The following is a 26,973-nucleotide window of genomic DNA, read 5'->3' as shown; positions in this document are numbered from 1 at the left end:
GGGCACACTAAGGCCACGTTCTACCTCAGCTTAGTAAAAGACTGCACTGCTTGGCAACACCTCATTGCCACCGTGGGCACTGACCTGTGGCGTACCACAAGAGTCGATACTGTCACCTATTTTGTTCAATATCTACTTCAAGGTAGTATCCGAGCTAATTTGGTCAATGGACACTCAGTTTACACCAGTGGTCTCAAACTTGCGGCCCGGGAGCAACATGCGGCCCGCCAGGTACTATTTTGAGGCCCTCAGTATGTTTATTATAATCACAAAAGTAAAATAAAACAGCTTATTAATCATATGTCTCTTTAGCTATAAATTACAATATTATTATTAAGACAGCCAAAAGGAAAGATTTCCTTTTATGCATTTACTCGTTGAGCTTCTCTCTTCTATCTACCAAAGAATTTAATTCAATGCTGTCTTGTTAAAATGTTTATTTCTATTCCCTCTTCTATCTTTATTTTAATTAATTTCTTAATCTCCAGGTACTTTAGTTAGATTGTGAGCCTTCGGGACAGAAAGGGAATTTTTTTAAGTACCTTTATTATTTTCATATTTTTTAATTTTAATGTATATTTTCTGTAAACCGCTTAGAACTTAACGGATGTAGCGGTATATAAGAAATAAATTACATTACATTACATTTATAAACTATAAAGAGTTTTACCTCATGCAAAATTGTCATTTCTTTAATAAGACATTAACTATTTTTTTCTGAGGCCCTCCAAGTACCAACAAATCCAAAATGTGGCCCTGCAAAGGGTTTGAGTTTGAGACCACTGGTTTACACAGATGACGTAAAGCTACTCATACCCACTGAACCTAACTTACCCACAGCGCTGAATAAACTGATTACCTAACATTACCTAAGAATAGGCTAAAAACAACAAACTTTGTATCAACTCAAGTAAGACAAAGCTTCTGTGGGTCATTAACACAAGGGAGCACATATCTGACAACAAAATCTCTTTTGGGAAATATGAACTCCCTCTCAAATCCCAAGTCAGGAACCTTGGAATACAACTAGATTTAACACTTACTCTGATCCCCCAAATCCAAGCAACCTACAAGAACTGCATCTATCATTTGCGACATTGGGAAAGCAAATCTTGTCCCAGTTGTGCACGCCATGATAACATTAGCATGCATATTGAATTTAAGGTTCCCTGTTTAATTTGTAAGCTATTGTATGATGACAGTCCTATGGCTGTGCGATCTTTGTTACATTTTTATCAGCCAACACGGAACCTGCGGTCTATGGAGAAGTGGTGCTTGGATGTTCCACTGTTGGGTGCAGTGAGGTTGTCCGGACTTGTGTTTAAATGAAGCCTTTCAGGGAGAATATTTCAGAGTGTGAGGGCTACTCTGGAGAAAGCACCTGGAGGGTATCACATTGTGTGATGCCCTTTGGAGAGGGTACGGTAAGGGATGCTACTTCAGAGGCCCTGAGTGATCTTAGAGGTGTGTAGAGGGTGATCCTGTTCTTCAAGTACTCTGGGCCATTTCCTTTAAGGACCTTGAAGATCAGACATAAAATTTTACTCTTAGCCCTATACTGTACTGGTAGCCAGTGAAGTTTTTGCAAAAATGGTGTGATATGGTCCCATTGCTTACAGCTGCAGCATTCTGAATCAATTGGAGCTGGTGCAAACTCTTTATAGTCAGTCCAGTATAGAGTATGTTACAATAATCTAATCTCAATGTTTATTTTAAAAAAATTTATAACCCACATATTCAACAATTATATGTGGATAACATCATAACACACATAATAAAATAGTGACAAGAACGTACACAAACAATCAAGTAAAACAATACAAAATATCTCTACTTCAGGAAACAGGTGTAAGCTCAGCTCTTCAACCAGGCCTTTAATGGAAGAAATAACTAAGGCCTAGATTCACTAACCTTCCTTTCAGTGTCCGATCTGTGGGCGATTGCAGACAGGCCGACAAATTCACTAAGGCCAGCATGCAAATGGGGGCGATCAGAGGAACGCCCCTCCCCCCCACCGACCACACGGATCGCACTGCGGGGGAAGGGCAGGAGAGTCGGGGTGGCGAGTCGTGGATTCGGAGTGCAGGGTGGCAAGTCGGGGCAGAGAGCAGGGCAGCGAGAGGAGAATCGGGGCTGAAAAAGGCAGGAGAAGTCGGCAGAAAGCAGGAAAGGTCGTGAGCGACTGATTCCCACCAGTCGCTTCTTTTTGGATAGGCCAGCCCAGTCGATGTTCCTGGAAAAGTTTAGTGAATCGTATTCCTTCCTACTTTGCATGCCATTTATCCTCATTCGCATGCGTGGATCGGAATCAGATCAGCCACGAGGTTAGTGAATCGGGTTGGGGGTTGCAAACCGATGGGTTTGCTTAGTGAATCTAGCCCTAACTTCCTAGTCACATACACTCACATAAGGAGTGACACCAGCTGTACTTACTGTAGCGTGACAATTTATCCACTTCTACCCTAGCTAAGATAATTTTTAAAGCACCATTCTGACCTCATGTGTAACTCTCTTTAACTTAAGATTACTTTCTTACTCCTGTTAATTTGTCTCATTTATCTGCTCCATCTTTGCTTATATTATAATGTTTTATTGCATATTGTGTTTTAATTATAATATGTCATACTTTGCCATACTTTGTATTGTTATTTGAAAACTTCTACTGTTGTAATTATCTATTGCTTATGTTTGACTTATTCTTGCTGTACACAGCTTTGAGCAAATACCTTTTAAAAAAAGCAATAAATGGTTGGAAGGACCTGCAAATGTTTAAAAAGGCAACAGAGCTGCTGTTAAACTAGATCTTGGGGAACACAATCATTCAGAGCACAAGATATCTTCAAAAGGTACTGGCAAAACACCAGTTAGAATATCTCTTTGAGTGGTTACAGTAAAGGCTGAAGTAATCAAGAAGAGTGCCAAAGAATAAGTTTATACCGTTTTATGAATAGCGCAGGTTTTAGTGCTATCAGCGGCAGTAACTGCTCCGACGCTCATATGAATTCTATGAGCATCGGAGCAGTTACTGTTAAAACCTATACTATAAGTTCATAAAAGAGGGGGTTATTGAGAAAAATTAAGCAAAAAAAAAAAAATATATCCATTCATTTATACCAGAAAGTGCACATACTATTCAATCATCCAGAATCCAAATTTAAAAACAAAAACACCTAAAACAGAGGTGATAACATTTCATAAACAGTTGATAAGGGTTAACAATAATATGTGCTATGATCAGCTCAGCAGCCCCGGCAACCTGCCCACCCCCAACCATAATAATCGTGGCAGGAGAGATGCCTAGTCTCTCCTGTCGCGATCGCAATCCCAATCCCCCCCAAACTGCCACAAACCACGGAGGAGAGATGCCCAATCTCTCCTGCCAGCACCCCAACCCTCCCAACAATACTGGCAGGAGGGAGCCCAAGCCCTCCTGCTGAAGCGCAGGCCCCGAACCCCCTTTCCCCGACAATACTGGCAGGGGGGTCGATTGGGGTGGATCACGGGGGGGGGGTGCACCATGGGCAGGAGGGCCTGGGATCCCTCCTGCCTGTATTTGAGGAGGGGGGGGTCGCCTTCAGGCAGGAGGGCTTGGGCTCCCTCCTGCTGGTATTATTGGGAGGGTTGGGGTGCCAGCAGGAGAGATTTGGCCTCTCTCCTGCCGTGGTTCGCAGCCGTTCGGGGGGGGGGGATGGAATCGCGATCGTGGCAGGAGAGTTTAGGCATCTCCTGCTGTTATCGTTGCAGGGGTGGGGGGGGGGGTGGAATTCTATAACGTGTTGGTTTTGACAGACGCCAGATACAGAATCTAGCTTTTAGGCGAAGGACTGACCTTTCTCTAGAGTTGTGTTGACTAACTAGTTAAGTACATTTTCTGGCATGCTAAGATGTAGGTGGAGCAGATATGTATCTAGTTTGCAGCCTATTCCAGATAGCCTATTCACTATTGTTCTCAGCTTTTTGTTTGTGGTGATATTGAAGGTTGAATACATTCTGTTGTATGTTGCCTGAATTATTCTCCAGCATGGTTATCATTTGATGTTTTTTTCTAAAGGATTTAAATATAGTTTTGATATTGTTTGAAAAGTACTGTGCTAGTGAGTTTGATAAGGGTGAGGCTGTATTTGGTGAGTTTACAGATGTGCAGTAAGATTTGTTAGGATTTTATACATTTTCCTTAAGTTTGTTTTTTTTTGCTCCGATTAAGTTGGCAAAGTATTTCCATTTATGTTGTTTGATTTGTTTGTTGAAGTGGGAAAATGATTTCCTTCATTTATCTTTAACTAGTAGGTCCTCTGATTTTCTCCATGTTCTTTTTAATTTGCAATATTCTCTTTTTAAGCTTCTCATTTTGGTAGAGAACCATGTTTTTAAAAAAACGTTTTTGTGTATTGTCCTTTCAACTACTGGCGTTATGATGTCTAATGTGTCTCTATGGTTTAGGTCTGAGTTAGAATTGATAGTCTATAGTGAAGGATCTATTCTTTCTCAGAGTAGTTGTATATTGATTTTCCCTCTAGACATGATTGTTTTTTTCTATTGGTCATGTGTTTCTGTGGAATAGTCTGTAGTTTAGGGAAAAGCTGCAAATGTGGTGGCCTGACCATATTAATGGTGACCATTCATTTTTGGATAGAAAATTGGTTGGTTTGCTGTAACCATATCTAGCAAGTGGCCTTTTTCATGAGTAGGGCCTGATATCATGTCTACAAGTGAGATGCTATTGAGGAATTGTTTTCTAGAGGTAGATTAAAGTCGCCTAGTAATATGAGTTGGGAGCATTTGATATCAACTCGTATATCTTTGGGGCGTTGTTTGACCAAGATCCTGGAGGTCTGTAATGTAGTATAATGCCTAAAGGTTGCTAAGCATCATGATAATTTTTTAGTTGATAGAATATGAGTTCTATATCTGGTACATTCAGGGAATTAACTTTTGCTATTTTCAGAAAATTCTGGTATATTATTGGCTGTTCTTCCTGCTTTTTTCCGCTGCCTATTGATTTGTATTATTTTATAGTCTGCTGGTCATATCTTTAAGTGATAGGATCAGAGTTGTTTTTTTAAAATCGATGTTTATACAATGAATACAATTCCTTACCAAATAAGCTTATGTATTAAGATCATAACAATTCTTATGTAATCCGCCTTGAACCGCAAGGTAAAGGCGGAATAGAAGTCACTAATGTAATGTAATTCCAAAGTCAGATTCTTCAATCATATCTCAAATTAAAGGAGTTTTGTTGCATTCAGATCTTGCGTTCATATAGCAACATGGTATAGGTTGTGATTTTGGGTGTGGTTTAATTTTTCCACAGATGATGATTTTCAAGGTCCTATAGTTATTGGTTTGGTTTCTATGGTATACTTTGTTACTTTATGGAGTAATTATTTCAATGTCACGTATCATCTTGTTTGCACAGTCTAACAGATATTTTTGTGGTGGATTGACCGGAAGTATCTCAGGTACATTTAGATACAAAATGTGTTGTTTTAGGCAGTGTTATCAATAGTGAAATAGTATACACTGTTGATGACACAAGATAACCCAATATTATGAGGTTAAAAACGACATGAGAAATGTTTAAAACAACTGCACATTCCTAATCAAGGAATCTTAACTATCCTCAGTAACTGCTAGACAAGTTGTGACTACAAATAAGCACACTTTAAACTGTGTCTATGCAAATGCCAGAAGTCTTAAGATTGGAGAGTTAGAGGGCCTGATTCTGAAAACGGCGCCTCTTGCAATAAGCGCCTGCAAAATGGGCACCTACTATGTGTCAATCACTGGTAGGCACCACATCCAGAATCGTATCTATTTTTAGTACAGATGCCTTAAATGTAGGCCAGCATTTTACAGGCCTACATTTAAGGCATCCGACTCAGACCTATGGAAGTACCTAAGCACACCTATGGATACCTAAGGCCACTTTCAGCGTAAACCATACCTATGCAGGCCTTAAGCATCTATAGGCATGTCTAGACACCTGCATATGAACAAGAACGACACCTATATATTTTTTAAATGTGTGTCCTAATTGGTCCACTAGATGGCGGGTAGGATGCCTACCACTGCCTATAATTGGGACATCATTTTTAGAATCAGGTCCAGAATGTATAACACTAAGGGGTCTTTTTACTAACCGATTTAGCGCGCACTCAACTGGTTAGCGTACCTTAGTTAAATGACCCCTAAATGAAGATGTAGACATAATAGACATCTTAAAGACCTACTGGAAGGAGGACTTCATTTAATTTAAGCTGTTTGAGCCCTATGGTCATTCTAAAAGAGCCTGCTGGAATGACCGCAAAACGTTATAATCAGTGACACATGGAACCATGGTTTTTCATGTATAGGCTCAGTTTTATGAAATAAAGTCCCCGATGAGTTAAATTTATATTTCTATCATCCTAAAATTTTGTAAATAGTGTAAGGCAGATGTTGGCAATCTATTGTAAAGTGCATTCCACTCTTTCAAACTGAATGACAATAAATGATCACATGCCTTCACATATTTTCTTACTTTCTTCACTTCCCTCCCCCCTAGATGCTGCCTCATTAAATTTAATACCTTGGCTGGCAGTGATACTCAACCCTGCCAGCTGAAGATTTTATATTCTTGAGCTCTCCCCCACCCCTGCTGTCTCAGAGCAGAGAAGATGGCAATGCTTCCAGCTCCTGAAGTCAGCACTCCCTGTACAAGCTTAGTTCATGAATTAAGAATATGCGGGCGTCCTGTATCAGCAGCTGGAAGTACTCTACTGACTTTCCCACCACTCTGCCAATCACTGTGCATGACACACATGAAAACCTCTTGGCGTTCTACCTTGTGGCATGCATACCATAGGTTACTGACCCCTAGTGTAAGGTATGGTTATTCGTAAAAGTCTATGGGGGTGACAGGTGAGAGAAAAGACTGTGCTTGGGTATTTTTGAGGATGGCAGGATTGTTTAATATGTTCTTATGTGAGTTAGAGGTTTCTTGGGGCTGTTGAGTACTGTTCGAGTTTTGATATTTTTATTATACACTATTTTAGAAGAAACTATAAAAAAATAATAAATAAATAAAAGGACAAGCAGAGGATCTCTGAGAAAGAGGAAGGCACTGAAGACTAAGGTTGATGAGCAAACTAGATGAACCATATGGCCTTTATCTGCCACCATGCTCTATGTTTTTATATTTACAGAGAGGACGGACCTCATATTTCTTAAACTGAGTAAGATGAATTAAAGTTATAATATCACTTAGTACCTAGTTTAATGAAATTCTTTCTTTCACATCCTATCAGGCACAAGATTTTCCTTGTCTAGCAGTTCTCCAAAGCTCTTCCATCCTCTCTTTCCCAATACATAAATACATCAGGAAATAAAATTCATAAAACTCACCTGAACTTGATGTATTGCTACCGCGGCCCAAGCAAGATTTGCTGTTGCCACCTAGAACATCAAATGAAGTTTGTTTTATATTCAGAAAGTTAATTGCAATGACTCGAAAATCACACGTGCACTCTAGGTCACATGGTATACATCTGTCTGCATAATGGGTATTTTTTCACCAGGTCAATTTTTTTTCTTTACAATCCATTAATGGAGACAAGCTGCCCAGACAACATTGGGAAACCACCATAGTTTTCACATGACTTCTAGGATTCCTTTTCTCCCTCCATCCAATACCCTAACCATGACATTGATACCTTTCAGCTTTTATACCTTCTTGTGGCTTGAAGCCTGTGACTGAAGAGCTGAGGTTTTTTGCTTCACTTAGATGTAGCAATTTCACAATTTTGCTATAACATGCACTGAAATTTTTGAGACAAGTATGAATTATAATAAATTATTTATATTTTCACTGGTCAAGTTACATTGAAGTATAGTATGTTATGTTTATGTCCTCAACATTTCTCCCTCAGACAATGGAGGATGAAGAGGCTTGCCTAGTGTCACCAGGCGTATCAACGGGATTGGAACCTTGGCTTCCTCAGATTCGCAGGAAGCAAAACCAAAAGAGGGAAATACCCCATGGCCAACACAGCAAAACTGCAAAAGTGAGGTAAGCAAAGAGAACCAATGAAGCCTTCCAGCCTGTGGTGTTTATTTCTTCACTTCATCAACAGCGGAGAAGAAAGAGGGAGGAGATGGTACACATAGATAGATGGGAAGGGAAGGCATGGAAAAGTAGATTTTGAAATGAAAGCAGAAAAATGGAAGAAAGTTGAATGTTAAACGTTAATGCTATAGATCAGTGGTCTCAAACTCGCGGCCCGGGAGCCACATGCGGCTCGCCAGATACTATTTTGCGGCCCGCAGTCTATGCTACTGTTGTCTGTACTAGTGCTGCCCACTCTTTGCAGCATCCTCCGGCTTCCCCCTGGCCTCCTGCTCTTACCTTCAGCTCATTACCGTAGCCTGCAGAGGATCACCAGTACTGTAGCGTTCCTTGCAGGCTGCCATCATCCTCAGCAGCACGTTCCCTCTGCCACGATCCTGCCCCTGACATCAAGAGAAGGGGCGGGATCACGGCAGAGGGAACATGCTGCGGAGGCCCATGGCAGCCTGCAAGGAATGCTAAAGCACTGGCAATCCTCTCTGCAGACTGCGGTAATTAGCTGAAACTAAGACTGCAAAGAAGGGGGGAACATGCAGGCCTTCGGGGGGGGGGGGGAAGATTTATAAACTATAAAGAGTTTTACCTCATGGAAAATTGTCATTTCTTTAATAAGACATTAACTATTTTTTCTGCGGCCCTCCAAGTACCTACAAATCCAAAATGTGTCTCTGCAAAGGGTTTGAGTTTGAGACCACTGCTATAGATGGATGTATGGATGAATTATCAGTACTGATAATTCAAAGCACCAATAAAAAAACAATAAAAAATGATTTAAAAAATTAATTTGCTGGTAGGCACCTAACTCGGTAGGTGCCTACAATGTAGGCATCTACACCAAGGTGCCCACGGGCAAGTAGGCATTGGAGTGGATTTGGAGTGCAGATTGGGCATGGATTAAGTTAGATGCCCTCATTTAGGCCCAAAAAACCTCCTGGCCTGAATATCAGTGCACCTAAGGATTTAATACCTACCAGCGCCTAAGAACGCTTAGGCACCGCTAGACATGATTCTATAAACAGTGCCTAGCAGTTGATTGACAACCTCGCTGAATAAATGCCTAGGAGTTAGACGCCATTAATAGAATCGGGGCTTAAGTGTCTTATAAGTGTCTTATAATATTTCAGTCCCGAGATTCTCAGAGAGAACGAGAGCCAGAAGGCCTTGAGCATGCGCAGATGCTCAAGGCCCAGCCCAGGCAAGAGGCGGGATCTTCGTTGACTGGCACCGGCACGTCCTGAGGGTTGGTGTTGCGTGCCAGTGCCATAAGGGGTAAGTGGCTTGTTTGGGCGGGCAGGGGATGCTGCTTCCAGCATGGGGGTGCGATGCCGGTTCTCGGGGGGCGTTCACGGGCGAGAGCGATGCTGGTTCGAGTGGGGGGGGGGGAGCAGTGCCGGTTCTCAGGGGGAGGTGTTCGCGGGCGGGGAGAGTGATGCCGGTTTGAGCGGGAGGGTGCTCGCAAATCAAGTCAATGCTCGGTTTGCAAGTCACGATTTGCGAGAATGTTTTGCTCATCTTGCAAAACACTCGCAAACCGAGGTTTGACTGTATGTAGAAAATAAGACTATGGGGTTCATTTTCAAAGCACTTAGTCACACAAAATGTCATAGGTTACTATGGTACTTTGTGTGTATAAGTTTTTGAAAATGAGCCTCCAAATCATACAAGAAACACTTCTTTTCAAATCACTCTCCTTTATGGTTAAGTATTAAGGAGTTCATTATCATCATCTTTTAAAACTTGAAGTGCTCCTCTAAGATTTAAAAAAAACAACCAAAAACTAGTAGTGATCTCTTAAAGTTTTCATCAAATTATTTTTTGTATGCTGAGAAAGTGGAAATACTGAACTCTGCAAAATGAATGAGAACATTCCCAAGTCCTGAACAGGGACTGTTAGTAGCTCCGATCCCTGTAGGCATCTTTGTGTTCTCTCCTCATTCATTACCAGTAGTTGCCATACAATCATTAAGTCCCTTTGGAACGTTTCAAGCACTCATAAGCTAATGCTGATGATTAGCAAATTAGAACACAGATTTACACGATCAACAAACATACCATTATAAAATGGGAATGGACTAGAAGCACAGAAAGCATGCAATTAATGACAATGCTTCTAGTAACAACTGAAGTGTATACCACAGTGGTAAAAACGTAGAACAATGGTGCCCAACCATAGTCACTTAGAAGCCACATAAATGGATATGAAAACAAATCCAAATGTCATTATATTTAAATATAAAACCGCATGGATTACATTATATTCTCTATTATGAAAACAATATCTGTCCTCTTCAAACACTGCAGTATGAGGGGGTGCTGAAAATTTCTCAGTCCAACCAAGAAGGGAATGATGTAGAACCATGAAACTTACAAGTTATTCCACATAGTCATTCCTAAGTTCAACACACTTGGCACATCATGTCTGAAATTTCTGTAACCCTTCCAAAAAATATTCTGATGTCTGCAGTCACCTCTGAATCACTTGAAAACTGTTGCCCTTTCAAACTCTTTTATAAGGTTTGGAAACATAAAATAGTCATATAGAGCAAGATCTGGTGAGTAGGATGGATGGTCTATGCACTGAAACCCCAACTGCGCCAAAAAGTACATCATTTTACTAGCCTTGTCTTGCAAAAAGAGAACTCCTTTCCACAGCTTTCCTTTCCTTTTTTCTTATGTTGCCTTCTTTAATTGGCATTGCAAGTTACAGTAGTTTTCTGCATTGGAAGTTTGTCAGTCATTACAACACCTTCCTGATCCCAAACATTGACTTTTGAGTCTTGAATTTCTTTGGTCTTAGAGAACCTGAGTACCACCATTGCATGAACTGTTGTTCTGTCTCAGGATCATAGTGGTGTAACCATGTTTTATGAAGTTGGCACCAGCTCACTGAAAATGCTGCAAAATCAATTGGAAGCGTCCACTCAACTTTGCTTCTCATCAGCATTCAAACACTTGGGCACCCACTGGGCTGAGAGCTTCTGCATACCCAGCTGCTCGTGGATTATATACCCTACATGTTCCCTGAATGTCTGTAGTGTGTCAACAATTGTTTTAGCTGATATGTCCAAAAGATTCCTTGACAAAACCTTCGCCTTCCAGGCTGCCAAACTGAACACATGGCTAGCCCAAATGGTCCTCGAGGCCCCCACCTACCTCGGATTTAGAAAATTACTTAAAACTCACCTATTTCATGGACAAGACCCTTAATGTCCCTCCTCAATGAACCGAAACCTCCCCTATCCCCCTCTACTGTACTACCCCAACATACTCACCCCAACCTCCTCCTCCCAAGATCTACTCGTTCCTTCTCTTCTCTAACCTCAACTACTTCGTTGCTTGCAACTTTGTTCAATTGTCATGAACCACTTGTAACTTTGATAAACAAATGTGAACCGCCTAGAACTATGGCGGTATACAAAAATGAAGTTGTTTTTTTTTATTTATTTTTTTATTTGATTATTCGTTATATCTTAATAACAAATTCATGAATGACCACAAAAAATTTACAAATTCCATATAAAGAACAACAAAACATATTTGGCAATAATTCAACCATGTCCTAGTCCACATTATCACTGGTAGCCAGTATTTTAAAATAAAACTTCAAATCTTTCTGTCTACTTATCTAGAGACAGGCAACTGGCATTTTATATATCTATACAACATCCTCCAAAAGTAAAAACAGTATTTGAAATTAAGCTTTCAACAATGGTTTCTCTTTAATAAAGTCTTCTAACTGGACTGGATCATAAAACACATATTTATCACTACAAACGAAATAAGGCATTTGCATGGAAATTTCAAAAAGAAAGTAGCTCCAACTGCCAAAACTTTAGGCTTTAGCTGAAGGAACTGTTTTCTTTTAAACTGAGTCTGTCTAGATACATCCGGAAACATTATCACCCGTTGACCGCAAAACATCTCTTGTTTTTTCAAAAAATATAATTTTAAAATATCTTGTTTTTCGAGCTCTGTCTTAAAGGTCACGAGAAGAGCTGCTCGCTTATCTATTATATCTTTAGATGATAAAGTTATTATTATTATTATTATATTCACCAGTCTGCCAAAATCAGATCATGGAAATGATCAACAAATTTCAGGAGCTGGCACCGATTGAGGTCTCCCAGACCTTGCTGCATCGTCGGTTTCAAAATCTCCAAGCTGAAAGTTTGCACACCATTTCTTCACTGTGGAGTATGATGGAAATTTATCACTCAATGTTTGCATCATACATTCATGGATTTCCTTTGGAGTTTCTTTCTGTAGGAATAGGAACTTCATGACTTATTTGAAAATTTCTACACTTTATGCTTACATGGGTCAATCAATGGTCTAAAACAATGTCAAAGCTCCAAAATGAGACCTGCTCTCTTCTTCTTCAGACACCTGTAGGGTTACGGGCCACCTAGATTTATTACCAAAACTCGCACTGAAATATTACATACAGGGTGTTAAATCAGTAAATGGGAACTCAGATAAAAAGTTTTTCTCGAGTTCACCAGGGTTCAATACCGCCAGTAGCACAAATGTGCCCAGCAGACGTTACCCATTCACATCACTTTGAACACCCTGTGGGCCAATCTAAATCTATAATTTATAATACAAAAGTTTTGTTTTCTTTCTTTTAAACTGTGTTTATTACCAAGCTTAACTAGTTAGCCCAAACACCCTGGTGTCTGTGTAATACATTTGAATAATTTAAAGAAGATAATTCACTATCGCTTCTAGTCTTCCATTATTTGAAATGCTCCTGTAGTGCTTAACTTTATCAATTTGTGAACCGTTAAAAGCTACTAAAAGCAGGAACTTATCTCGTTCTGTAGACCGCTATTGTTCATACGGGGTGCCAGCTGATTGCCCTACAGAGCCTCGTTTCATAACCTTCGTCAGGGGCAACCTCAGAGGCATCTCCCGATGCAGTATAAATCCAGAAGCTGGTTCTCCGCGGTGCAGTACACTGTGTATTCTGTTGAGATATGCTGCTTCGGGTCCTAGGAACTGGTCTTCCTTCAATACTCTGTTTTCTCTGCAGCTTGGTTTGGTTCAGTCAAAATATAGCATTATGATTCTGCAAATTAGCACTTTGCAAAACAAAATAACACTTTTTTTCAGCTACAGTGGTAAAATAACATTCAGAATTTAGGAAGTTGATTGGGCTGAGAACTTTTCAGCACCTCTTTGTAAAAAAAACAAACAAACCCCACTCACACTGGGCCTCCATAACAACTATTGAGTGATTTCTGAATCCCACATTAAGTAAAAATAAGCATAAGAGAATTTTTGATTGTAAATTCATTCAGCAAAACCATTATTATGACATTCTTTTGCCCTTCAACCATTGTTGTACAAAAGCAGGTGCTTTTGCAATGAGACTGTATCAAATAATTTAAATCAGGCAGAGAATAGCATACCTACAGCAAAAGGAGCTCCCGTGTTGGATAGTGAATTCTAAAGTGTCTTGTTCAGGTTACAGGAGACTGTGAATGGTCTATTCAACCAGCTTTTCATGCCATTAAGCCTTATAATGGGCACAATTGGCAAGTGATGAAGAAACATTCACCAATCCATTGAAAGACTACAGACATGCATTATCACTGATTTACACTGATGCCCAACCAGTAATCAAAATAAAGTTTTTGCAGGAAAGTATATCTTTCTGTTACAGAGAGATGAAAAGAAGCATTACACGGTACAAGATTTTTTTATTCTTTCCAACCCAACAAAAGTTGTATCAAATTTTACTAAACGGGTTGTGAATATCTATCTCTGAAAATTTAAGAGAACAGGATGAAACTTGGCATGAGGGAAGAACTGGTAAAAAAAAATGTTTAACTGAGTTTGAAAATTGGATAAAATCAGACAAGGGGTTTCAGAGAAATAGCTGCCCCCCCTCCCCAAAACACACAAAAAACAAGTTCCAATGCATTTCTGTGGGAAAAGAAGTTCCAGTTTCTGAAGCAAAGAATTTAGGGGCAGATTCTCAAAACTAAAATCTGCCTTTAACATTTAACATGCTCGCTGAACCGTTTCCAGGTGGTTTAGCATGCATGTATTTTAGCAGTGGATTTATCAAAACAGCTTACTGAGGTCTTTTCCAAGTTTTCTAGCAGTCTCCGATATTATCAAGCAAATGTAATACAATGAGATCATGTATATTAAAACTCCAAGTGATTCTCTATAATCGGTGAGGGATTCTCTAACCTGGTTGTGCCACATTTGCGGCCAAAATTTGCCGACAGGTCTGAGCTGTCATTGCTTTACTTTCTGATCAGTGCCTCAGCGCTGATTGGCTAAGGCACTGACAGGAAAGTAAGGTTTGACAGCTCAGACCCCCCCCCCCCATGCAAATTAAAATAATTTAAAAAAAAAACCAAATTTAAGATCAGAAGGAGAGATGCCCACTCTCTCCTGCTATGTCGCACAATCACCCGACATGGCAACAGGAGGGATGCCCACTCCTTCCCGCCATCAAGTGACCTGACACCCCTCCCCCACTCCCTCCCGCCACCATGCAACCCCCACGATTCCCTCATGCCTCTAACAACCCCCCTACCCACTCCCTCTTACCTTGCCTACACCCTCCAGCCAGCAGGCCTGCCTCTTCAAAATGATGGGCCTTCCTCTCCCCGGTGCCTTAGGCGTCTAGGCCAATCAGAGCCTTAAGCCCCTCCCCATATGTGCCAGCGATGGGCACATGCAAATTTAGCGAACCTTCGCTACTCTCTGCCAACCTCATTTGCAACCTCATTTTTGGGAGAATGACTCGCTTTTTTAAAATCTCTACAATAACAGCTGCGACAGCGGCCCATCAGTTTTAATGCAAGTTTTTGAGAATTTAGCCTTTAGAGTGAAATGTAGCAGTTAAGGGTACAGGACAAGGCAGTTCCAAACGCACAAATTAGCCACTACCCTCCCAAAACTACCCTCCTTGCAATTATTCCATCCCCCTCAACTATCTATAGAGCCCAGAAATTGCCCACCTGCTGGTGTCCCACCCACCAACATATGGTCCCCACACTCAAAAAACACCTTCTCTCAACTGCCAAACCACCCTGCAAACTTTTCTCTCTCTCAAAAACACCCCTTGTAATTGTCTCACACCTATAAACTACCCCTTGTAACTGCCATATGACTCCACATACTGCCCACACACTCAAAGCCTGCCTCCCTGCAACTGCCCCACCACTCTGCACACCTCTTCACCCATCAAATACTGCCATCCTGCAATAATATCACCACCTCCCAAACTAAGGACTGTATTGAGAGATGATGCATTTATAATACTCAAAACATGTTTGAGACAATTATATTTAGGATACTGGAATAAACATATATATCTGTAACAGCTGAACAGATACATTTTTGTCACTATTTTGAGATTTTTTTATATATAGACATATGGGTTAAAGAGGTTATATACAAAATGATTGGCACAAAAATCTTTGGATCAATGATTATACTAATGGTGGAGCCAGTTCTGGTGATTATAACTGGCATCACCGAGGCAACAACTGCAGTATATTTTGCATGAAGCCAGCTTCTGGAAATTTTTGCATTTCGCTATAGTAGATTTTTTTTTTTTTTAATCAGAGGAGCAAATTATAGAACTGCTATTATTTATGATTATAAATATCTTCCCCTGCTCCCCAAATCAAATAAAATTCTGAATTTCTAATGGTCTCGTGTTTGCAGGCTTATCCATTTTTTCTCCTAACCAAGATCTGAAATATTCTTCCAGCTGTTGGTCAGGAACAGGGTAACAGCAAAAACATCTGATTTTAAGATTTAATGTGCCCCTTCATAAGATATGCCTAGCATTTCCTTATTAAAGCAAGAAGGGTGGTCAAGAAATTTAGGTTTTGCAGTATAACACAAGCACATTGATTACTAAGATGGTTAAGGGGTTGGAGGAGTTGCCGTACAGCAAAAGATTAGAGAAACTGGGCCTCTTCTCCCTTGAACAGAGGAGATTGAGAGGGGACATGATAGAAACATTCAAGATACTGAAGGGGATATACATAGTAGATAAAGACAGGTTGTTCACCCTCTCCAAGGGTGAACTTTACTTTCTAAAGTTGAAAGGGAATAGATTCCGTACAAACATAAGGAAGTTCTTCTTCACCCAGAGAGTGGTGGAAAACTGGAACGCTCTTCCGGAGTCTGTCATAGGGGAAAACACCCTCCGGGGATTCAAGACAAAGTTAGACAAGTTCCTGCTGAACAAGGACGTACGCTGATAGGGATAGTCTCAGTCTTTGACCAGAGGGTCACCGCGTGAGTGGACTGCTGGGCATGATGGACCACAGCGGCAATTCTTATTTTCTTACTAGCTTCTTGTTAGAACTGCTTGCCAACATATGCTAAGTACTAATGAAAAGTGGGGTGGTGTAGCCGTTGCCAGACAGACCTCTACGATCTCTGTCCCATACACTGCAAGAAGGACCAGGAGCGATTATACATATTTTAGACTAAACTCAAATTGTCTTGAGTACAGGCCTTACTGATCTCAGGGGGAGGGGAAGACAACTTATACTTAATTGGATAGGAGACCATCGCAGGGGAGGAGACATAAGCATCCTGGGACTGTCAGCCAAGTCTCTTCCCTGAAGAAGCCCTTTCTGGGAACGTCAATCGCTCCTCCTAAACTTACTTGCTCCACTTCATCACTGACACTGAAACCGTGGATTGAAGACAAAGTTTTATATTATTTTTCTTTCCAGCTTATGATTTATCTTTAATCTTATCTATTGTTTTGCCTTTTGTCTTTGTTTTGTTCTATTTCTATCATTTAAATTTCCCCCTTCTGCATCTATTCCTTTCTCTCCTCTCTTCTACCTTCCAAAGTATTTAGATCAATGCTGTTTTGTTAAAATGTTTATTTTTATTTTTTATTTTTCCTCTATCTCTACTTTTCACTTCTCTATTACCCTCCAGGTACTTTAGTTAGATTGTGAGCCTTCGGGACAGTAAGGGAATTTTTCAAGTACCTTTCTTATTTCTAATCTTAATGTATATTTTCTATAAACCGCTTAGAACCTAACGGATGTAGCGGTATATAAGAAATAAATTACATTACATTACATTACATTAATTGCTGGTTTGTTGCCTTGAGACTTTTAAAATATTAAAAGGATTTGATAAAATAGACCATGAAGCAGCATTACTCTTACAGATAAGAGCAGTGGAAGGTTTAGAGATAAGTGTAGAGGTAGGCAATAAAATTAGTCAGGGACCGCTGACCAGGCAATATGCCTGATGGGCCGCCGCGTGAGCGGACCGCTGGGCTGGATGGACCTCTGGTCTGCCCCGGCGGAGGCGACTACTTATGTACTTATGTACTTACTGAAATATTCTGATGTGACACGGACAAGAGGACATAGCCTGAAACTGAGTGGCAGCAGGTTTAGGACAAATGTCAGGAAATTCTGTTTCACACAGCGAGTGGTGGGTGCTTGGAATGCACTCCCGGAGGAGGTAGTGGAGGAGACTACTGTTCTGGGATTTAAGCGCAAGTTGGATGCACACCTTCTTGCATATCATATCGAGGGATATGGTAAATCCGGGTCTCCAAAAAGGAGTACCTAAATGGGCAGCCGCGTGTGCGGATCGCTGGACTGGATGGACCTCGGTCTGATCCGGTGAGGGCGTTTCTTATGTTCTTATGAGAAAGAATGTGATTGTTGGGCAGACTGGATGAATCTCACAGGTCTTTTATCTGCCGTCATTTACTATGTCACTATAGCTGTCTTTCACTATGCCTCCATCTATGAAGGTCCTCATTAGATAAATGCTTTAATGGTATAGAGTAATCTTAGCTGTTTTCTTAAGTTAGGAAGATGAATACTGGCCTAATTCTAGAGCTTCTGCCTCTGCACCCAGAGGTTGTGGGATCAAATCCCAGGGCTGCTCCTTGTGACCATGAGTCACTTAATTCTCCACTGCCCCAAGTACAAAATAAGTACCTGTATGTATGTAAACCACTTTGAGTGTGGTTGAGTAACTACAAAAAGGTGGTACACAAGTCCCAATCCCTTTCCCTTTATGTGTATTACACTGTTTTTGATCTTAATTTGATACAGAGGAGCAGTGCCAAACTGGCCAAATGCTTTCAGCCTCTGCAGCTCGCTACATGAATCCACTCAAAGTTATCTCTCAGAAAAGGAGCCCTCCACTGAGTCCGAAGGGAAACCCAAATTATCCCTTCCTTTTACATATCAAAAACCAATGAATATGAAGAAATCAAATAAAATTATAAGAATGGCCTAGTGCCACCTTGGATCTCCCAAGGAAATGAAATAGTGGAGGAGTGGGGGAATGGCATGATGTTTAGAGCTACTGCTTTAGCACCCTGAGGTTGTGGGTTCAAAACTAGCACTGCTCCTTGTGACCCTGGGCAAGTCACTTAACCCTCCATTGCTCCAGGTACCATACCTAGATTGCGAGCCTGCTGGGATAGATAGGGAAATACTTAGGGCTCCTTTTACTAAGCTGCGATAGCGGTTTTAGTGCGCGCTAAATTGCCACGCGCTAGACGCTAATGCAAGCATTGAGCTGGCGTTAGTTCTAGCCGCGTAGGGCGGGTTTAGCACGCGCTAAAATTCTGCGCGTGCTAAAAACGCTATAGCAGCTTAGTAAAAGGAGCCCTTAGAGTACCTGGTCACTATTCGCTGTAAATCACTTCGATATGCGAGAAGAACATTGTGCAATATAACATTCAGCACTTTATCTCCGAATGAGGATACGGCACTCAGCACTTTACTTCGGAGCACTGAAGCACTTTAATTCTTTGAGGTGTTTCGTCACTTGCAGATAAGTTATTTGTCTTTTCTGCATTTAGTTTGATATGAAGTCATTTTGACCATCTAATATAATAAAATGATAGGCCGCGCATGCGCACTAAAAAAAACGTGTTCCCTGGTCCGTCGGGAAAATACGAGTGCGCATGCGCGCCTATAACGTCACCACAGCCTGCTCTCCGTCTCCACCTCGCGCCGCTGCAGGCCCCACACTCGCAACTCACACATCCGCTGCAGCCTAGCAACTCCGACCACAACCTTCCACCCTCAACCGCCTATGCCGGCTCAGGCTGGCGCGTTGAGGAGTCGGAATGCAGACCCGGAAGAGCGAAGGAAGCCTCACACTGAGCAACTGTATTTACACTGTGCAACGAGCCTCTGCCACGGTCCCGGGTTCCTCTCAGCCTACGGGCTTAAAGACTAGTACTATAATATAGTGGCTATAGTTATTAGATTCATTCAAATATCATTAGGATGCTATCATTAATTTAAAATAAGTTTAAAATTTTTTTCAAAATAAATGGACAATTAACGATTAGCTATTAAGATAGGATGGAGGTTTTGTTGATCGATGAAAGAAATCCAACACCACAATACTATAGGGAGAAAACTCACACGTTCCCTAAGTGGTGAATCTGAGATCTTTTCCTCCATTTAGGCATTAATTCTAACAAATATCAACCTGTTGTGATACAAACCACCTTCACATTCACTTAGTTTGAATTCAGAGAGATGACCAAATTAGTGGTTTTACAATTCCTTTAGGTAAACTTACTACTACTACTAATCATTTATATACTGCTATTAGATTAGATCAGGGGTGTCAAAGTCGATCCTCGAGGGCCGCAATCCAGTCGGGTTTTCAAGATTTCCCCAATGAATATGCATGAGATCTATGTGCATGCACTGCTTTCAATGCATATTCATTGGGGAAATTCTGAAAACCCGACTGGATTGCGGCCCTCGAGGACCGACTTCGACACCTGTGGATTAGATGTACACAGTGCTGTACACATTAGACCCTGGATGCTATATATGGCAACTAAAGTTCCATGCATGCACATCTTAACCAGCCAGTCAGCACTGATAATTGCCACTTAGCAAGTAGTGCATGTAACTTCTAATTAGTGCCTATAGTTGCTTGTTAAGTGTATTCTACAAAATTGTGCACATAAATTCTATTGTATGGGTCTCAAAAGGAGGCATGGTTAGGGGAAGGGCAAGGGTGGGTCATGGGTATCCTATAAGTTATGTGCAGCATTAGAGAATATGCCCAATCCACGTCTAGGTTAGGCGTGGGCATTTACACCAGGTTTCAGATGGTGTAAATGGCTGCACCTATATTTTAATCATGGGAATGGGCACTACACATATTCTATAAACTGTGCCTAGCTTGAGATGTGGTTTGTAAAATAGCACTATTTTTTTTTTTTCAGTGCCCTATATGAAATTAGGTCCGATATGCAGGTACTTTTCTCTGTCCTTGGTGAGCTCACAATCCAGTTTTATTTTTTTTAAGGGGGTTATACCTGGGGCAATGGAAGTTAGGTGACTTACCCAAGGTCACAAGGAACTGCAGTGAGAATCAAGCTCAGGATCAAAGCCTGCTGCACTAACCATTAGGCTGTACATGAGATATAGACTTATAATAAAAGCCCTCCAGACATAGGAAAATACCTATTGGACATGAATTTAATGCACCTTGAATGAATACTGGAAAGGTCTGAGCTAAATACAAATTAAATAAGTAAATACTGTTTGTCGTGAAAGAACAGCTTCCTAAACTGACCATCTTCTCAATGTATTACCTTTCTAGCTGGATGATATCAAATCCACAGAAATGTGTTAGAAGTTATTAATTATAGATGTGAATCACAAACCCTCACCTGCTGGTGACTGAGATGGAAGGCTTCTTTACCCCAATATCGGTGAAGTTCCAGGATACCAATCAAATCACCAATTGCAGTGAGAATCGGCAAACAGAGAACAGACTGGATACGAGTCCCTGAGTCCAGTCCTGTACCTTTTGGAAATCGCTCATCCTATATGGAACAGAAAAGAAGAATATATCAATAAAATGTTAAATGAAAGAAAAAAAATAAAAAGTTCTGGCAACTTTAAATTTAAAAACACATACATACATTTTTTTTTTTTTAAATCTTAATTCATTTTCAGAAATTACAACAAATGTACAATAATCACTCAGAAATATATTAATTAATCACTTGACAATCTTATTTGTAATCCTCCAAATATATAAATATAAAAGAATCCCATCCCTCCCACCCATATATTAATAATATACATACATTTCAGTGGTACAACTTCTCCCCACCATTGTCCATCTCCCTCCCTTCCAATCATCTTCCCAGCGGTCTTTAAAAGTCAATTTCCCTTTTCAGATGGGCCCTGGTGCAACAGCCATTCTCTCAAGCTGTTTGCTGTGATCCACCCAGGAAACAGGAAGTTGTGTCAGGGGTGCAGATCACAGCAGAGGGCTAGTTCTGTGGCAGCTGCAGGCAGCTTGAGAGAATGGCTGCTGTGCTGGGGCACCTCTGAAAAGGGAGACTGATTTTTAAAGAAGACCAGGAAGGTGAGGGGAAACAGCCTGCAAGCGCTCCTATAGCCATTTTGTCCCACACCTATGGAATCAACTGCCTGCTCAGATCAGATCATTGAATTCACTGATGAGCTTCCGAAGAGCAGTAAAAACCTTCCTTTCACCTGAACTACCTCCAGCAAGCAGTTCCCCTATTCTCTTCTCCCAATGAACACTATTATACAATCAGCAGGAAACACCCCATGACTGCCATCTTTCTACATCCGTTATGTCCTACACTACCATGGCTACATGCAGTTCCCATGGCTGTACCATGCAATGTACCATGAATTCCTAATACAACTGTAATGTGCCATGAATGTCTAATATAATCTAACTGAAAGTGTCTGCTGTAAACTACTGTGAATGTGCTTCTGTAACCTGTTCTGAGCTCATGGGAGGATGGGATAGAAATCTAAAGAAATAAGAGAGGGAGATGGACAATGATGGAGAGAAGGGAAAGAGATGGTCAGACTGCAGGATCCCCAGAGCTGTTTTAAGCTAGCCCATGGGTGGGAGCAGGGAGGGATGAGAGGGGGAAACACTGGACTACAAGTGGGAGGAAGGGTCTAGAAAAAGAAATTATGAGCCCAGAAAGAGAGGGATGGATGGAGAGAAAGAAAAAGAGATATGATGGACAATAGCAAGGAGGGAGAGAAGAGAATGGTAGAGATGATGGACCCAAGGGAGGCAGGCCCAGAAAGATGCTGGATGGAAGGGCACTTTGGAAAAATGAGAAATATGTTTGAGCAGGGGATAAGAGGGAGGGAGAGAAGGAGACATGTTGGACCTGTGGGCAGGAGGGAGAGATGTTATATCATGGGGCAAGAGGAAGTAAGAACAGCAGGAAAGAGAGCAGAATCAATTGGACCATGAAAGAGAGGAGGTTAGAAGATGGACAGTGGGGAGGGGGAACAGGAGGGAAGAGAGATGTGACATGAAGATAGTGGAGGAAAAAGGACAGAGATGTCAGGTTATGATGGGGAGAGGGAGAGGAGATGCTGGGCTAAAAGAATGGAGGGAGGGGATATATTGGAAATTGTGGAAACATTATGAGATTGAGGGGTGGGGGACAATGAGATGGAATTAGAGAGGTACAGAGGTTAATGAAGAGGGAAAAGAGCGAGATGGGAAATGGGAGAGCTAGAGCATGAGAAAGGGAGATGGAAAACTGGTAGATAGTTAAAAAGTAAAAAGAAAGAGAAAGGTGAAATTTGAGTGGACAGAGAAAAAATGGGAGATAAGAATTAAAAAGGAAAGATAAGTATATCAGAGACAGGTAGAGTGAGGGAATGAAACAAGACAGGAGAGAGGAGAAAAGACAAATGGACAGTAACCACTGGAAAGGGAATTATCAGAAGATACAAGAAAGCAGAAGAGACAAAATAGGATCAACACTTGGTAAAGATTTTGGCAGACCGTTTGTCCTTACTTCTCACAGATTTTATCGGGGCGGAGCAGGTGGGATTTGTGAGGGGCAGATAGTCTGTACAAAATGTTCAAAAAGTCCATGATATCCCTCTACTATTGGTGAGTTTAGATGCAGCTCGTGCTTTTGATCAAAATGACTGGACATTCCTGTTTGGTGTCCTGGATTATATGGGAGTGTCGGGTTGGTTTGCACGGGCGATAAAGACTTTATATACCTCTCCAGTAGTGTGTTTATTAATTAATGATACCATCACTGAGGGTTTTACGATAGAACGTGGAACTCGGCAGGGTTGTCCATTGTCCCCACTTCTTTTTTTATTTTATTTGGAACCTTTTTTAAGAACCGTAGTGCGGGATCCTGCTGTGGCGGGGATGACATTTGCTAATCATACAGTAAAGGTTTTGGCCTTTGCTGATGATTTAATATTCACGCTGACACAACCTTTTTATTCGTTGCCCCATCTTTTGCAATCTTTGGAAGAATTTAGGTTTTATTCGGGGTTCACATTGAATTATTATAAATCTAAGGCCTTAGCTATTCCTTTAGCTCTTCAGGATACCTAGGTAGGGGAATTTCCCTTTTCTTGGGCTCCTACGGCACTCCACTATTTAGGGGTCTAGTTACCTCGTGATCTGTCCACTCTTTATACATGTAATGTTTCTCCGTTATTGGAGGAAACGAAGTGCCAGTTAAAAATCTGGCGGACTTTTCCCCTATCAGTTGCAGGGAGGATGGTCCTGTTTAACATGATATTGTTTCCCAAATGGCTATATCGATTCCAGGTTTTACCGCTGTTATTAACGCATGCCCACTATGTACAACTCTCCAGATTGTTACAATTTTATTTGGGGGGGGGCAAGAAACCGCGAATGACCATTCTGCATGTGTGTCAGCCCAGGGAGAGGGGAGGTTATGGTTTGTTGAATATTTGATGGTATGCCCAGGCCTGCCAGATGCGACATATTAATGATTGGTTTCGAGGTACATCTTATTTTTCTGCCACACAGATGGAACTGTTTGTTTTAACTCCTTATCATATTAGTTATTTATTACATGTCTCAGCCCCAGCTCTCCGCTTTGTAGTGGTAAACTATCCTTTCTTTGCCCCTGCGAGGCGGACATGGCGATGGGTTTGTGCTTGTTTAAAACGGTCCTCTTTGATTTCTCCATACCTCCTGATACAGGGGAATTGTGCCTTTGTTCCCGGATTGCAGAACGTTCCTCTTCAGAGGTGGGCATCCCAAGGATTACAATATCTTTTTCAACTATACACTGAGGAGGGGACACTGGCCTCCTTTCGCTCCTTACAACGCTCTTTTGGACTGTTGGAAGTGGATTTGTTTGCTTATTGGCAAATCCGCCACTATGTACAATTGTTGCTAGTAACTCACTTAACTGAAGCAATCTCGGAGATGTTTAGTTTTTCAGCTCAACAACTAGTTCCCTTACTCTTTCATCATGTGGGACTTCGTGATGTGCAACCGAGTATTAATTTGGAAATCCTAGCTGCTACCTGGTCAGAGGACTTGCAGTGTGCGATTTCGGCACTGCAAATACAAAAGATTTTGAAGACTTTGTAGAAGTTGTCCACTAATGTTCTTCATTAGGAAGTTCAGCTTAAGTTCCTTCTCTGGCTGTATATTCCACCTTTGAGAGCATACAGGATGGGAATAACCCAAATTCACAATTGTCCTAAATGTGCGCAGGTTCGAGCTACACTGGGACATATGTTTTGGTCCTGCCCTTGTATTCAGCAATTTTGGACTTGTCTGGGAATATACCACTTCTCTATGGGGCAGACATTAGCTGCCCACACCCAGAGCACTATTTGGGATTTTTCAGATCACGCCTCCTAAACCTAAAGGTATGTCGGGTTTTATAGCCCGAGTGATGTTGTTGGGCATTTAAGCCATTCTGACACATTGGCTATCCCCTGACCCCCCAAACTATAGTCACTGGAGATCTTTGTAACATTGGATGGTGGTCTGGGACGTCGTTTTCAGTTCTTTTGGGAAAATGTTTGGATGGATCTTACTCCTCATGCCAGGAGTCAACTTTTGAATGTTTGATTTTACGTTGTACATGTCCTAAACTCTCACACTCTGGGTTTATCAGTGGGAATGGGTGGGTGGTGGGGGGTTGGGATTATAATGTGCGGATTTGTGTGAAAAATGTTCTATTTTGCCATGTTTGGCTTGCACTTTGTCGAATAAATATATTTTTCCTTAAATAGGATCAACACATAGAAAAATAAAATATCCAGATAATACAGGTAGGAAAAAGTGTTTCATCACATGCCTTCTAGTCCTAGTATTTTTGGGAACAGTAAACAAACGATTCACATCTACTCATTTCACCCCACTCAATATTTTATAGACCTCTATCATATCCCTCAGCCAAACTCTTCTCCAGGCTGAAGTGCCCTAGCCACTTTAGCTTTCCTCTTAGGGAGGTTATCCCAATCCTTTTATCATTTTTGGCACCCTTCTCTGTATTTTTTCTAATTCTATTTTTTTTTTTTAGATCCAGTGACCGTAACCAAAGAATGATACAAAGGCATGATAACATTTTCATCTTTGTTTTCCATTCCTTTTCTGATAATTCCTAATATTCTATTTGTTTTCTAAGTCGCCATCACACATTCAGCTGAGGTTTTTGGGGTTTTTTTAATGTTCAAAAATGTTTTATTAAATTTTAGAAAATCACAACAATCAAAACAAAACATATGGTGCAGACCAGCAAGTACATATGGATAATATACATTACAAAAAAATAGTACCATATTACAATCAGTACAATAAGAAAAATGAAATAAAATAAAATAAAATGACAAAATCACTGTGTTACACGGTCAATAAAAGAAAAATAATGAGCATTGTCTGGGTGTCATTCATAAAGAAAGGGCTCAGTACAATAATAAGACTCAATATAGGGCAAGCACAGCGGTGTGAAAGTATGATATTGACATTGAAAGAAATCTCCAATCAACCCATGACACCTAGATCATTTTCCTGGGCAGTGACTTCTAACATAGAACCCAACATTACTTAAGGGTCCTTTTATCAAGCTACGGTAGGGGTTTAATGCGCATAATACCGTGCGTTAAACTGCCTGCCGCGCCAGCTGCTAATGCCTGCATTGAGCAGGCGTTAATTTTTTAGCCAGCCGCGGGGGGTTAGCGCGTGATGAAATGTCCGATGTGTTAACCCCGCTAGCGCAGCTTGATAAAAGGACCCCTTAGTTACATTAAGGCTCCTCTTTCCCACATGCATCACTTATTCTTCCTCACATTAAAAGTCATCTGCCATTTTGATGCCCAGACCTAGTCTCACAAAGTCTTCTTTCAATTTTTTACAATCCTCTTGCATCATCAGCAAATTTAATTATCTCACTAGTTATTCCTATCCCTAGATCATTGATAAATATGTTGAAATGCAGTGGTCTCAGCACAGATCCTTGGGGAACCCCACTACCCTTCTCCGTTGAGAATATTGATCATTTAATCCTACTCTCTGCTTTCTATCTTTTAACTAGTTCTTAATCCATAATAGGATGTTACCTTCTATCCCACGACTTTTTAATTTCCTCAGAAGTCTTTCATGAGGTACTTTGTCAAATTCCTTTTGAAAATCCAGATACACAATATCGACTGGCTCATCTTTATCCACATGTTCATTCACCCCTTCAAAGAAATGTAGTAGACTGATGAAGCAAGATCTACTTTGACTAAATCCAAATTGGCTCTGTCTCATTAATCTATGCTTATGAATATGTTCTGTCATTTTGTTCTTTATAATAGTCTCTACCATTTTGCCCAGCACTGACGTCAGACTCACCGGTCTATAATTTCCCAGATCACATCTGGAATCCTTTTTAAAAATCTGTATTACACTGGCCATCCTCCAGTCTTCTGGTATCATGCTGGATTTTATTAATAAATTACAAATCACTAATAGCTCTGCAAGTTCATTTTCCAATTCTATAAGTACTCTGGGATGTACACCATCCATTCCAGGCTATTTGCTACTGTTCAATTAGT

At 40.9% G+C, this 26,973-nt stretch overlaps 1 protein-coding gene across 7 annotated transcripts in view; it reads right to left on the bottom strand.

Annotated features, from left to right (window-relative positions):
• PDE10A (phosphodiesterase 10A) overlaps positions 1-26,973 on the bottom strand; it is a 590,210-nt gene that overhangs the window by 200,476 nt on the left and 362,761 nt on the right. For all 7 annotated transcript variants that reach the window (XM_033937273.1, XM_033937275.1, XM_033937278.1 and 4 more), the window contains 2 exons: positions 20,790-20,945; positions 7,387-7,437 (listed from right to left, as the gene is read on the bottom strand). In XM_033937273.1, coding sequence (XP_033793164.1) covers positions 7,387-7,437; positions 20,790-20,945 — 207 coding nt within the window. The remainder of the gene's footprint in view (positions 1-7,386; positions 7,438-20,789; positions 20,946-26,973) is intronic.

This window comes from Geotrypetes seraphini, chromosome 3, assembly GCF_902459505.1.
Source record: "Geotrypetes seraphini chromosome 3, aGeoSer1.1, whole genome shotgun sequence".
NCBI lineage: Eukaryota > Metazoa > Chordata > Amphibia > Gymnophiona > Dermophiidae > Geotrypetes > Geotrypetes seraphini.
Note: the sequence above shows the minus strand (reverse complement) of the source record. Positions and strands in the feature narration are given on the sequence as shown.